The sequence below is a fragment of the Varanus komodoensis genome, unplaced genomic scaffold (assembly GCF_004798865.1).
Source record: "Varanus komodoensis strain SLA01 unplaced genomic scaffold, ASM479886v1 scaffold79, whole genome shotgun sequence".
Lineage (NCBI taxonomy): Eukaryota > Metazoa > Chordata > Lepidosauria > Squamata > Varanidae > Varanus > Varanus komodoensis.
Genome location: NW_025336467.1, coordinates 31,110 through 44,987, shown reverse-complemented (window position 1 = coordinate 44,987; position 13,878 = coordinate 31,110). Strand labels below are relative to the sequence as shown.

Sequence of the window (13,878 nt, the reverse complement as noted above, 5' to 3'; positions counted from 1 at the left end):
TATTGTTCCCAGCATCAGGGTCTTCTCCAGGGAGTCCTTCCTTCTCATTAGGTCGCCAAAGTATTTGAGGTTCATCTTCAGGATCTGGCCTTCTAGAGAGCAGTCAGGGTTGATCTCCTCTAGGACTGACCGGTTTGATCACCTTGCGGTCCAAGGGTCTCGCAGGAATCTCCTCCAGCACCACAATTCAAAGGCCTCAATTTTTCATCACTTAGCCTCCCTTATGTCCAACTCTCACAGCCATATATTGTTGTTGTTAGTTGCAAAGTCATGCCCGGCCCATCGTGACCCCATGGACAACATTCCTCCAGGCTCTGCTTTTCTCCACCATCCCCCGAAGTCCACCCCAGCCCACACCCACCGCCCCAGTGACCCCATCCAGCCACCTCATCCTCTGCCGTCCCCTCCTTCTTTTCCCTTCCATCGTTCCCAGCATCAGGGTCTTCTCCAGGGAGTCCTTCCTTCCCATTACGTGGCCAAAGTATTTGAGCTTCATCTTCACTATCTGGCCTTCTAAAGAGCAGTCAGGATTGATCTCCTTTAAGATTGACTGGTTTGATCTCTTTGCATTCCAAATTTTTATTTATTGGTAAAATGGGTGGTCTCAACCAGATGAGTTCCAAACGAAGTGAGGAGTTCTAGGCAGAAGTTCAGTTTTGGCAAGACAAGCATGGCATTGTTTAGATTTCCACATGCCTAGATAAACAGGGCAATGCTCATGTAGCTGTGGCATTTTTGAAGCAGTCCTATGCACCCAAATGCACCACATGCAGAGACGCAACGGGGAGACTCTTCTCCTCTGAGAATGCTGATTGGAATGAGGCAAGCTTAGAGGCCTGGAGGAATGTTGTCCATGGGGTCGCGATGGGTCAGATGTGACTTCACAACTAACAACAACAAAGCTTAGAGCAGATTTGCTGTGAGAATGTCCTGAATGCACCAGAATCTTGACATGTGTTTCGAACATAACACATGTGTTCACACACACTAGTGAATCACATGGAGCATAGAATCCTGCACAAAATCCTCCTTTGTGGTTGGGGTCCAGTGGGTCTGAGGAAGGGGCCGTTATGTATCACCCCACACTAGCGGTTCTCTTGCGGCATGCAGCTTGGGAGTGACCACCTCACACACGTGTAGCTTGTAGTGCCTTTCCAAAACAAATCAGGAAAAAGTATTTCCAGGTCACTGCGCGCTCTAACAGAGAGCGCCCCCTTTGCAATTTCTCCCGACACACGTCATGTTTAATCGGCTTCCCTTTGCAGCCAAGCCTTCCGGTTCTGTCGCTTACAATAAGGGCGCTTTTCGCGCAGCTTCTTGGAAGCTGCAGTATGACACGTACCCATCCTTCATCACCCCCTGGGGCCGTTAGTGCAACGCCCTGCTGGAACGTCAGCTTTTAATCCTTTTGCTGAAGTGACCTCTCTGTTTAAAAAAAGCTGGGCAGCAGGGCTGGGGAGGGGGGGGGGGGGAGAGAGAGAGAGAGAGAGAGAGAGAGAGAGAGAGAGAGAGAGAGAGAGAGAGAGAGAGCGCGCGAGCGAGCGAGCGAGCGAGCGCGTGCGCTCCATCCCTCTGGATGGAGCATTGTGGACATCCATCTGAAACCCAGGAAGGTTGCTTATATTCAGCCAGCTGTCATGGACTGCGGTGTTTTTAAACCCGAAGTGGCAGCCCAGGGGGAGCCAAAAAGGCGCGGTTCTCCCTTGAGACAATGCGGAGGAATTTGTGCGTGGAGGTTTGGCTGGATCGAGAGCTGAGCTGTTCCAAAGGTTGAAGGGGTAGTCAAATTTATATCTTGCCATCAGAAGCTGTGTATCCACTCCAGATTTCACTCCAAAACTTTTCAGGAGCTATCCATATTGTAAGGGGGTTCAGAACGACAGAGGACCCCTTTAAAGATCAGGGATAAAATCTGGAACAGATACACTTCATTTGTTTGTTTGTTTATTTTTGTTGCCAGGAGCCCAATGGGACTCTGGGCAGCTCACCAAAAACGGGGACATACTGAGTAAAATCAAAGCTACTAAGCTACTTTGGAACAACTAGTGATGCGACTAAATTGTCCATCCTGAGCAAAAGTGAGGGCTTTCTCCCACCCAGGTAGATTACCTGGGGTCCTCTGAATTTGATGAGACTTGCTCCTGGTACACATGTGTCAGACTGCAGCCTGAGATTTTGGTCCTCTGCAGATGTGTGTGTGTGTGTGTGTGTGTGTGTGTGTGTGGGCAGGGGGGAACCCTTTACTGGTCTGTGACGAGAGCTTTGGAGAAAGAAGGGGGGCATTAACACCTAAAATCCATTTACTTTCCACATTTCCCCTGGAGACTTTAAGCTTTAATTCTCTTGAGGCATCTGGGATTTCTCATAGCGTTGTTTTATCACTGTTCCCTGGAGCTGTTGAAACTCTGTGCTAAATATACTTTAAAGCATTCCATAATAATGCAAGCCACATTTAAGGATGAGAGAAGCTGGATTCATGCACCTGCAACAAGGGTGGAAATAACACATTTTGCATAAGCTATTTGTCAGTGTTTGCTGTTGTTGTTTTTTTAAAGTTCCCTTTCTTCTAATAGTGGGAAAGGATTTTAACACATCCCTAAACTGTGGTCAATGGAGAATTAGTTCAGTCAGGCTTCTGTGATTCTATGAGGTGGCAGACCTTAGCATGTCTTCAAATCAATAGGGACTAGAAGCTTTCTCCTTTAAACATGTACACACAACACTGAATCTGCAGCTACTGCTGGTTGTTTGTGCCATCTTTGTGGATCTGACATTAAACCCTCATGCTGTTGTCATGGCATTCACAATTCCCACCCCTTGGTGCCTTGGGAACTGCCATTCTCTGACGGGGTCTTGGGATCTCACACAGTTCCTATGTCCCCTTCAGCAAACGGTCAAATCATTGTCCTTCAGGTTTCTTCAGGGGTTGGATCCCCACTGCCTGCTTCTTCCCCAGCTGTGGGAGATCTGCAGAAGGTTGATGGTTCTGTGTTGCTTTTCCCCGCTCTAGGGGACAGGAAGCTCTTTGTGGGAATGCTGAGTAAACAGCAGTCTGAAGAAGATATACTCCGACTCTTTGAGCCATTCGGTGCCATTGATGAATGCACGGTACTCCGAGGACCTGAGGGCAACAGTAAAGGTTTGTCTGATGTCTTTTTAGAATCATCGAATCACGGAATAGTAGAGTTGGAAGGAGTCATGAAGGCCACTGAGTGCAACACCAGTTCGCACCATCCCACTCAGGAGGCTGTCCAGTTTCTTTGTTTGTTTTTAACGTCTCTAGTGTGGGAGAGCCCACCACCTCTTCAGGCAGCTGGTTCCATTTAAAACTATCTTTAATGACATAACCATTTATAATGGCCTGCCCTAAGCTGCTGTTCTTCTGATATGTTGGACTACACCTCTCATCACTCCCGGCAAGCACAGAATCAAGGAATCACAGAATAGTAGAGTTGGAAGGGGCCAGGAAGGCCAGCCCCCTGCTGTTGCAGGACACCAGTTCACACCATCCCACTCAGATGGCTGCCCAGTTTCTTTTGAATGCCTCCAGTGTGGGAGAGCCCCCACCTCTCCAGGCAGCTGGCCCCACTGTCCTATCGCTCTGACCGTGAGGAAGCTTTTCCTGATGTCCAGCCTGAGTCTGGGTAGTCGCAACTTGAATTGATTATTCTGTGTCCTACATTCTTTTATCAGTGAGAAGATACCTCGGCCTTCCTCTTTGTGACAGCCTTTGAAGGAGTTATAGAGCGATGTCATGTCCCCCCTCAGTCTTCTCTTCTCAAGGCTGAACATGCCCAGTTCCCTCAGTCTCCCCTCACAGGGCATTTTTGTTGCCCTCCTCTGGACCCACTCTAACTTTTGTCCAGTCCAGGCCAAGATCAGCACTGTCTATTTTCCATGTGCTTATACTTCAATCTCAATCTGTTTCCAAAGTGTTTTCACCCTCAAGACATCCTGCAAAGAACTCTGGGAATTGTCACTGAAAATTCTGGGTTGGCTGCCTACAAACAATTGGTTCATGTTTCTAGTCCCTAAGGTTCCTACCTTTGCCCCTTTCACAGTTCCCAGGGCTGCTTGGCCACAAACCAGTTAAACAGGTCTGGAATGGGGCTATATGATTTAGATTTATCCTCAGATATGGCTGCCTCACATGTCCTCATTTTTCTCTCTCTTGACCATGAGGGCTAGAAAATTATGACTCCTGTTTGGTGTTAACCCAAACCAGATTTCATTGGTAAACCAGCATATTAAGAGCAGGGCTATTGATTTCTCTTTTGGCCCCATAACACTGGTCTGCAAGGAGAAAGTCTCAGAAATGAAAGTAGCTACATTTTTCCAGAACTGAATCACTAATAAAGGAAAATTAAGTCCTGAGTATTCATTGACTCCAGTTTCCAAGATACAGCTTCAGGTCAGCATTGTATCAAATTAATTCAAAATTACAAGGGGTGTGTGATTATGCTCCATAACTTTTCTGCAAAATGTGATATAGCAATGAGAATGGTACCACACCAATTATTATACATTCATCTTTTTATTAATACTAGTAACATAATTTTCCATTCATTTATTGGTTTTTCATGTAACATTTTCATGCTTTTTGCATGAATAACTGACAAGCTCTAACATCAGATTAAATGGCAAGGTTCCATCTTTATTCGGTATCAAAACTGCACTTTTTGGCTTTTTTCTTGTGCACTGCAGTAAGATTCCAGCAGTAGAGATTCCTGGAGGGATTCCAGCAGTAATCGGCAAGCATGGACAGACTTCATTCCCTTGGTATCTTTTCTCCATGCCTGTGATGTCCTGGTGGAATCTCTCCCATGCTCATCACTCGTTGCCCCACAATTCAAAGGGAAATAGCCTAAATGTGATGTAAGAAGTGGATTTTCAGTGATATGTTTGCACCAAGTGCTTTATAGGACCTAAGCAAATTTTCCACGTGTTCCACGTACCCAGAATATAGTGATGTGCCTTTTTTTACCACTCCTGTCATACTGCACTTTTGAGATGCAAATGTAACCTCACCACAAATATAGCAGACGTTATCTGTGTTGTTTACACAGTTTTGAGGCATCTTGGCCTCTGAGGGAAAATATCATGCAACTGTTCCTTGGAAATGTTGGGCAATGACACTTTCATAAGCCCCCAGATGTAACTGTATTATGCATAGATCTGACCAAGACAGATGTACCTTGAAATAAAAGAGCAATAAATTACAGTTAGGTAATAATCTTTAGTCTCAATCCTGGGGGAGGTACACAGTAATTATGGGAGATTTCAGTCTCCCGGATATTACTTGGGAGACTCACTCGGCGGTGACAGCCAGGTCACGTCACTTCCCAGAAGCTACAGAGGGAGGGTTTTCCACACAGAGGGTCCGAGAGGCGACGAGCGGGGGGAAACATCCTTGACTTGGTCTTGACCAATAGGGAGGAGCTGATAGATGAGGTACAAATTAGGGGAGCTCTGGACGTGAGTGATCCTGTGCTTTGAGATCGGGGGCCGTGCAGCAGGTCGAGCACTAGAAGCTGGGACTTCAAGAGGGCCAACTTTGGCCATTGAAGGCCAGACTGGGGAAAGTCTCCTGGGACAGGTTACTGGGAGGCAAGCAAGTTGAGGAGGGGTGGATGGCACTCAAAAGGGAGGTTTTGGAGGCGCAAGCCTTGACGATACCTCTAGTCAGTAAGGTGGGGAGGCGGAGGAGAATGCCGCCATGGATGCTAAAGGAGGTGGTAAGAGGGATTAGACACAAGAGGAACCTCCGTAGGAAATGGGTACTGGGGCAAATAGACAAAAGGGTATACCGGGAGGAGGAGGCCCGTTGCAGAAGGATTCTTCACAAGACGAAGGCTGATTGCGAGCTGAGACTGGCCAAGAATATCAAGAGCAACAGAAAGGGCTTCTTTCAGCATGTAAATAGGAAGAGGAAGGGGAGACAAGTGGTGGGACCACTAAATAAGGAGGAAGGAGATCCAGTGACTGATATGAGGGAACAGGCACAGATGCTGAATGACTATTTTGCCTCTGTGTTCTCCCCAAAGCAGGATGGGGGAGATCCGCATAGGAGATTAGATGGGGCTGGGGACTTAGGGGCACAGACTAGAGTCACCCCTCTAGAAGTCAAGGGGCTCCTCAGGGCACTAGGAGTTACTAAGGCACCAGGCCCTGATGGGTTACACCGAGAGTACCTAGACAGTTGGCAGGGGTTCTCTCACGCCCGCTGGCCTCCATTTTTAAGGCCCCGTGGAGAACGGGTGAAGTTCCAGAGGACTGGAGGGTGGCGTCAGTGGTCCCAATTTCCAAAAAGGGTAGTAGAAGGGACATGGGGAATTACAGAGCAGTTAGCCTTATGTCCATTGTAGGAAAAACAATGGAAAGGCTCATAACAGAGAGAGATCTTGTGATGCCAGGGAGGAAAGGGAGGCTGGCGGCCACACAACACGGCTTCCACAATAACAGGTCCTGCCAGACAAACCTTGTGGGATTCTACGACAAGGTTTCGAGGTGGCTGCATGGAGGGGATGCAGTGGATGTGGTTTACCTGGATTTCAGCAAGGCCTTTGACAAAGTGCCCCATGATATCCTGGCTGAGAAATTGAGGAGTTTTGAGATAGACCAGTGCACTGTCCATTGGATTAGGGTATTGTTGACTGATTGAAAGCAGTGGTGGGGAATCATCAGGATGGCAGCCAGTGACAAGCGGGGTCCCCAGGGCTCTGTCCTGGGGCTGATCCTATTCAATCTTTTCATCAGTGACATGGAAGAAGGGGTGAACAGTCTGCTGATCAAATTCACAAACAATACTAAAACCAGGGCAATGGCCACAATGGAGGAGCAGATAGAGACTATGGAAGTGGGCAGGAGACAACAGGATGGCGTTCAACGTGGATAAGTGCAACGTCTTGCACTTGGGGCACAGGAATGGGTGCCATAAGTACAGGTTGAGGGACAAGTGGCTGGAGAGCAGCACTTGTGAAAGGGACCTCGGGGTGCTGGTTGACTGCAGGCTGAACATGAGCCAGCCATGTGATGCGGTGGCCAAGAGGGCGAACGCCACCCTTGGTTGCATCGCCAGAAGTGTGGCTTCTCGATCGAGAGGGGCATTACTGCCACTCTACAAGTCTCTGGAGCGCCCACAACTGGAGTATTGTGTTCAGTTCTGGGCCCCTCATTACAGGAAGGATATAGCCAGGTTGGAGTCAGTGCAGCATAGGGCCACAAGGCTGGTGGCCGGTTTGCAGGGGATGCCGTATGAGGCGAGACTGAGGGAACTGGGTCTCTTCAGCCTGGAGGAGAGGAGACTCAGAGGGGATCTGTCGGCGACATACAGGTATGTGAGGGGATGTGGGGAGAGACCTGTTCTCCCCTGCAGAGGAAGGCAGGATGCGCTCCAATGGAGCCAAGCTCAGGGAGCCCAAGTTCCATTTGGATGCCAGGAAGCACTTCCTGGCAGTCAGGACCCCGAGGGTGTGGAATGGGCTTCCACGGGAGGGGGTTGAGGCCCCATTGGTGCGGGTGTTCAAGGATAGGCTGGATGTCCACATGGTGGGCATGTCGTGAGCAGAACCGGCTGGAGCCAGGGTCAGCCTAGATGGCCCGGGAGACCCCTTCTGACTCGCTCTGTTTCTGTGAATTTATACACTTCCATCTGGTACCATTTTCATTGTTCTACTGTACTTTGTTGAGAAGATATGAGGCGCTTCATCATCAGACACCTCCTTCCCTTGTAGGTGCCTATACTTGCCTGTGTATAAATCTTTCTTGTGAACTATCTGGAAAACTTTAGCCAACCTGCGCCTTTATCACCTGTTTTCTAATTCACCTATCAAAATATGTAAGAATCAGCACGTTTTATCTCGGAGGTCGATAATTTCCCTAATTGGTAGAGCAGTGTAATCAAAGTAAGGCTTTTCTCACGCCTTCAGCAGCTGAGGCGCTCAGAGGGTTTGAAACCAAACGAAGGCTTGGTTCGGATACCGGGTATTTCTGGCTAGAGGAAGGGCTGTGGGGTCGTATACCTTTAATTGCACATGTCCCCAGCTCTAGGCTCACGGGCTGCTTTCCTTCCTTTCCACCCTCCCTCCCTGCCTCCCTTCCTTCTCTCTGGGTGCTCTTCAGGCTGTGCCTTTGTGAAGTTCTCTTCTCACGCCGAGGCCCAGGCAGCTATCCACGCCCTCCACGGCAGCCAGACGATGCCTGTGAGTAGGAATCTCACTCTGGAGGCTGTTTAGGGGGCCGGGATCAGATCCTCTGCTGTTCAATCCAGTGTTATAGTAACTGTAGTGCTCATAGAAGTAAAAGTGCTTTTACTGGCACAGCTAGTGATGCTACTGCTGGTAGCAGTACTATCTGGAGTAAGAGATATAGTTCCAGTGCTAGTTGTGGCTTCAATACTAATAGCAATAGTGGTAGTGGTAGCAGGAGCAAGTGCTAGCAGTAATGAAACAGCAGTGTTAGTAGCAGTGCTAGCTATAGTAGCAAAAATAGTTCCAGTGCTAGTTGTGCCTGCAGTACTAATAGCAATAGTGGCAGTAGTAGCAGCAGCAGTGGCAGCAATTACTAGTAGTAATCAAAAGGCAGTGCTAGTAGGAGTGGTTGTCATAGTGATGCTCGTAATAGTAGTCTTATAGTAGGGCTAGCAGCAGTAGTGGCAGTGCTCACGCTACTAGTGCTTGTAATGCTAGTGTTAGTAGTAGCAGTGGGTTAGTATCAGGGCCAGTAGTAGAAGGTGCTAGTAGCAGTAGAACGGCTATGCTCGTAGTATTAGTGCCCTACCAGAAGTAGCAGTTGCTAGCAGTAGTAGCAAAAGTAGTGCTAGTAGTGGTCATCTGACTAGCACTAATGGTGCTTGTAGTACTAGCTGCTAGTAGAAAAACACTTTGGGGAAGGAAAGCCACCAAGCTTTGCATGCCCAGTTAAAAGCCCTGGGAACTTTCCTTGGTGTTCCTTCACCTGCCCCTTCTCTCACTCTGCCCTGTCCCTCCGCCCCCCCCCCACCCCCCCAGGGTGCCTCCTCCAGCCTCGTGGTGAAATTTGCTGACACGGACAAAGAGCGGACGCTGCGCCGTATGCAACAGATGATGGGGCAGCTGGGAATCCTGACCCCGTCCTTAACTTTGCCTTTCAGCCCCTACAGCGCTTATGCTCAGGCCGTAAGTATTGGCGGAATTCAGGCCGACATCTTCCAGGTGCGGTGGGTGCCGATGCTGGCCAGAGCGGGAATGCTCTGCACTAAGTCACACGCCACAGTGCAGTCATTACGTCCTGGATGGGCGACTGCCGGGGGAGGGTCCACACAGGGCGTGGCGTGTGGAAACTGCTGTGGAATCGTGAACCATGGAACCATGTTTCGACATGGAAACTTCTGCAGCCCAGCCTGACGGAGTTACAGCAGTCCTGCTGGGCCCAGCCAGTCTTTGGACCAGTGGCCATCTGGCAAGCCGAGCTTTGCTCTTAAAAATGCCCCTGCTGAAAAACAGGTAGGCCTGCTCTGAGTGCTTTCCAGTGCTAGCAGCCATTGCATAGGCTGCAAGCCAGCCAGGCACATGTTTGTGGTACTCCGTTTTGTCCGCCCCAGTTTTCTATTTCTCTCCTGCTCCCCACCCTACCTGACTACGTGGTCCTCATGGACTGTGTGGGCAGATCCCCTGAAGCCTTTCCCACAACAAAGTGTGTTTTACGCAGCTACAGACCTTGGGAGCTTGATTAGAACTCAGTTTCCCATCCAAATCCACAGGTTTTAGATGCTTGTACTGCAAAACAAAGAAACAAGAAGTGACAGACGAGATAATCTGTTTGAAAATAGATAACTCCCCATCACTTGAAAGGAGCAGCTCTGGAAAGAACACACAAATATTTGCACATTTTAAAATATGTATACAAAAGCTGCGTTTTTGTTCAAAATGATCACAGATATCTACATGAAAAGCAGGTGAATAATTATCTGAAACAGAAATAAAAAAGAATAAACTTCAAAGTGAAAACAACTTGCGTATGGAGCAAAACTGACCTTGGCAGATTGGCTTGGTCCTGCTGATAATGCTGCAGGTGCTTCGTTTGTCAACTTCTAACATCCCCCCGTCTGGAACAATTGTCCTGAAATAGATCTATCTATCTATCTATCTATCTATCTATCTATCTATCTATCTATCTATCTGATGTTCTGATTTTCTCCTTGTCCTCATTTCTTCTTGGAGTTTTTGATGGAGCCTGGCTTTGCTTCTGAAATGGAGACTATGCATCTGGAATTTTCCATTGCTCTCCAGCAACTTAAAATTGTAGACCAGGGTGTCACAGTTGAGTTTGCAGGCCAAATTCCATCTTGGAAAAGCCCCTGGGAGTGGCATTCCAGCAGGGTGGAGACAAAATTGTCATTGCTTGAGGCTCCTTCTCAGTCACTGAGGATTTCAGCCTTTTGCAAAGGGGAACAAAAGTGTCGAACTGAGAAACCATCAAAGGTTCTCGGTGCTGAAGCATCAACAGCTCCTGCGAAGGGAAGGTGATTCAGCAAGAATTCTCCCACAGTCCTCTTCATCAGGCCTATCTGGGATGCAGCCCAGAATTAAAATTCCCCGGCTTGGCTGACTCGTAAAATAGCAGAACCGGCTAATTAGCCCTTTTATGCCAGGGTGGTGGTCTCCGAGCCGCCAAAATGTGGGTGCTTGAGCAATGCAGCTGGTCCACCTGAGGCTGATCTGTTTATTTTATTTTAATTTCCAGCTGATGCAGCAGCAGCAGCAGCAGCAACAGCAGCAGCAGCAGCAGCAGCAGCAGCAGACAGTCCTGACGGCGTGTAATGGCAGCTTTGTCAGCCCGAGCCTCAGTTTTTCCCCGTGCCACATCCAACAAATCGGCGCTCTCAGCTTGAACAGCCTGCCTACCACTCCGATTACACAGACCTCAGGTGGGTCCCTTATAGGCCAAGCAGAGAAGCAGATGCAGGAGTTCAGTTTGTGTGCAGTGGTGGGTGGACCCCCCAGCTGAGGCCTGCTGGGTGTGGGGAGGCCTCTCCAGCTGAGGATGGAAGCCCATGCACCGCCCCTTTCCCTGAAGACAAAGCAGGGTTCCAGTCCTCATTGTTCTGATGTAATGATTTCAGTAAGAATGAGGAGGCCTCTCCAGCTGAGGATGGAAGCCCATGCACCGCCCCTTTCCCTGAAGACAAAGCAGGGTTCCAGTCCTCATTGTTCTGATGTAATGGTTTCAGTAAGAACGAGGAGGCCTCTCCAACTGAGGATGGAAGCCCATGCACCGCCCCTTTCCCTGAACACAAAGCAGGGTTCCAGTCCTCATTGTTCTGATGTAATGATTTCCATAAGAACGAGGAGGCCTCTCCAGCTGAGGACGGAAGCCTATGCACCGCCCCTTTCCCTGAACACAAAGCAGGGTTCCAGTCCTCATTGTTCTGGTCCAATGGTTTCAGGAAGGAAAGAGGCCATGCCTAGCCAGACCACTCTTTCAAGGCCATCTAAACCAGCAGTGCACAAACTTTTCCATCTGAGGGTCGCATCGGCTGTCAGCTGGGATGGAAGGCCCACCTGGGTATGCATGCAGCCCCCTTGCATGCCATTTCCACTCATGTCCCCGCATCCCCGAGCAGCAGCCGATCCTGATCACGCAATAGCTGCATCAAGCCACCGCCTCCCCCCGGCCCACGCGATCACCCAGGAAGGGATGCCCTGGAAATAGGTTGCGCCCCTTGTCTAAATCAGTCCGGAGCAATTCTGTCAATTGCAGAAGCCTGCGCTAAATCCAGGGACTCCCTCCTTGCAAAGCTGGCACTTGATTCCCAAGCTGGGGATCCTTCAACTGCAAAGTGCTTTTTCCCCCACCTCACAGATGTCCACGCTTGCTTTTGTCCTTGGGAGATTTTTTTCTCAGTTTAATAGCCACTGGGGGAAGCAATGCTGGAGTTAGGGTCTAGAAGGGGAGAGAGAGATGGATCAGCCCTTCTGCATGCTGCAACGCTGCCCCAATCCCCATGCCCCAGTATTCGTAATTGCCTCCCCCCAGTTAGAATTCTACTTAAGCTTAGAAATTATTTTACAGTCCCTGGAAGTTTTGGGAGAGTGTAGCTGGTGTTCAGAGCAAGATCTCTAGCAGTTTGCAATTGGGGGGGGGGGGTTTACCCCTTCCTTCCTTCCTTCCTTCCTTCCTTCCTTCCTTCCTTCCTTCCTTCCTTCCTTCCTTCCTTCCTTATGTACTTGGGCCCCCACCTGCCTTCTCCCTGTGGCACTTGAACTTGAGATGTCTGTCCTTTGATGCTGATGGAAAGATTGGAATCTCGGTCCCAAACCCCTGGATTTCATGCAGGGAGGGGGAGTCCCAAATGGCCCCCCTTTGCGATGAAAAATAAAAATTGGGCCTCCATCACGGTGTCTCTGTTCTTGACTTCCACCTGCAGGGTTGCATTCACCACCTGTCCTGGGCACAGCTGCCATCCCGGGGCTGGTTACACCCGTGGGCAACCATTTTGCGGGAGTGGTTCCCATCCCTAGCAGCCACCCCACTTTGGAGCCCGTCTATACGAGCAACCTTGTGCCCTGTGCAAGTTGCACACGGGGCTTGCACTTTACTGATCAAGGTAAGCTCACTGTGCTTCCATTCTTGCAGAGCTTAACTATCAAGAGGAGCTTGCTTGCTTGCTTGCTTGCTTGCTTGCTTGCTTGCTTGCTTGCTTGCTTGTTTGCTCTACCTACCTACCTGCCTACCTACCTACCTACCTACCTATTTAGAGAATTTATATGCCATCCCATCGCATAGCCTGGCTTTCCCTCTTTCCCCTCCTGAATGGATTTTTATGGCAGGGAAAAAGAGAGAAGATGCTGTTCCTATATTATTTAACCGTATTATTTAACCAGTATCCTCCTGCACCTCAGGCTAAAGTGGTGTGTATATTACCTGTAAAACAAGGGGAATGCTGTCTCTGGGGTTGCAACCTTAACAGACACGACACACAATGAGGAATGTCTGGGGCAGGAAGAGGGGGAATGAGGCATTCGCACAGGGCTGATGGAACGGGCTCTCCCTCTCTGGCCTTCCTCAGCACAGCCTCTCAGTTGTCATCCAGACACCCCAGAAAATCCCCTGATTTGAGGCAGGGCTAATGAGTGATCAAAACCTCATCTAGAACCCTTTGCCTTATTTCGTGAGAACCAAGTGTCTGTTTAAGTGGGAGCCAGGGGGACTTCAACGTTTGCTGTGCTCCCTGGATCTCTGGCAGAGAGGATCTGTCCCCTTTATGGTAAGGCAAGCGGGGACCCTGCTCTCATGCCAGCAGCACCAGGTAGCAGAAATCAGTGCTGGAGGACAGGGGGACAAATATACCCAAGAGATAACCCCCAAGGCACTATTCTCAGCGTGCTAAGAACTTTGCTGCAACAGAGTGCACAGAGGTCTGGAGATGATAGTCCATGTTGTCTGCGCACTGGAGTGCGATATCTTGGCAGCTCCAGCTTCAGTTCTGAACTGAGGGATTTAATTGGGTGGGCAGGTGGGTGTGGGGTTCCTAGCACATTCTGGTCACAGATTCCTCCTCCTCCTCCTCTAAACCAAAATATCTCTTATTGCAGCTCAGAACCCATCAGTAGCAGAGACTTTGCACCCAGCCTTCAGTGGAGTCCAGCAATATGCAGGTACAATTGCGGAAATAATTTTTTTTTTTACCATGTTGGAGGAATGTTACACAAAGTACTCTTATCACAAACTCACATGGTAGTCTAATCACAAAAGGCAAAACTGGAGCCCCAAACAGGATCATAGAGAAACAAGAAGGAACTATCAGGATGTTTGGAAAGTTAAGTGTGTTTGTTTTAACCATTAAAATGAAACAAAACAAAACCAGCTTCTATTATTCTTCCTATTCAGTGAAGACTT

At 49.0% G+C, this 13,878-nt stretch overlaps 1 protein-coding gene across 1 annotated transcript in view; it reads left to right on the top strand.

Annotated features, from left to right (window-relative positions):
- The window catches only part of CELF5 (CUGBP Elav-like family member 5), a 51,778-nt gene that overhangs the window by 35,909 nt on the left and 1,991 nt on the right, over positions 1-13,878 (top strand). Inside the window, exons 4-9 of the mRNA XM_044453422.1 lie at positions 3,011-3,139; positions 8,122-8,201; positions 9,009-9,155; positions 10,765-10,906; positions 12,407-12,553; positions 13,575-13,637. Coding sequence (XP_044309357.1) covers positions 3,011-3,139; positions 8,122-8,201; positions 9,009-9,155; positions 10,765-10,906; positions 12,407-12,553; positions 13,575-13,637 — 708 coding nt within the window. The remainder of the gene's footprint in view (positions 1-3,010; positions 3,140-8,121; positions 8,202-9,008; positions 9,156-10,764; positions 10,907-12,406; positions 12,554-13,574; positions 13,638-13,878) is intronic.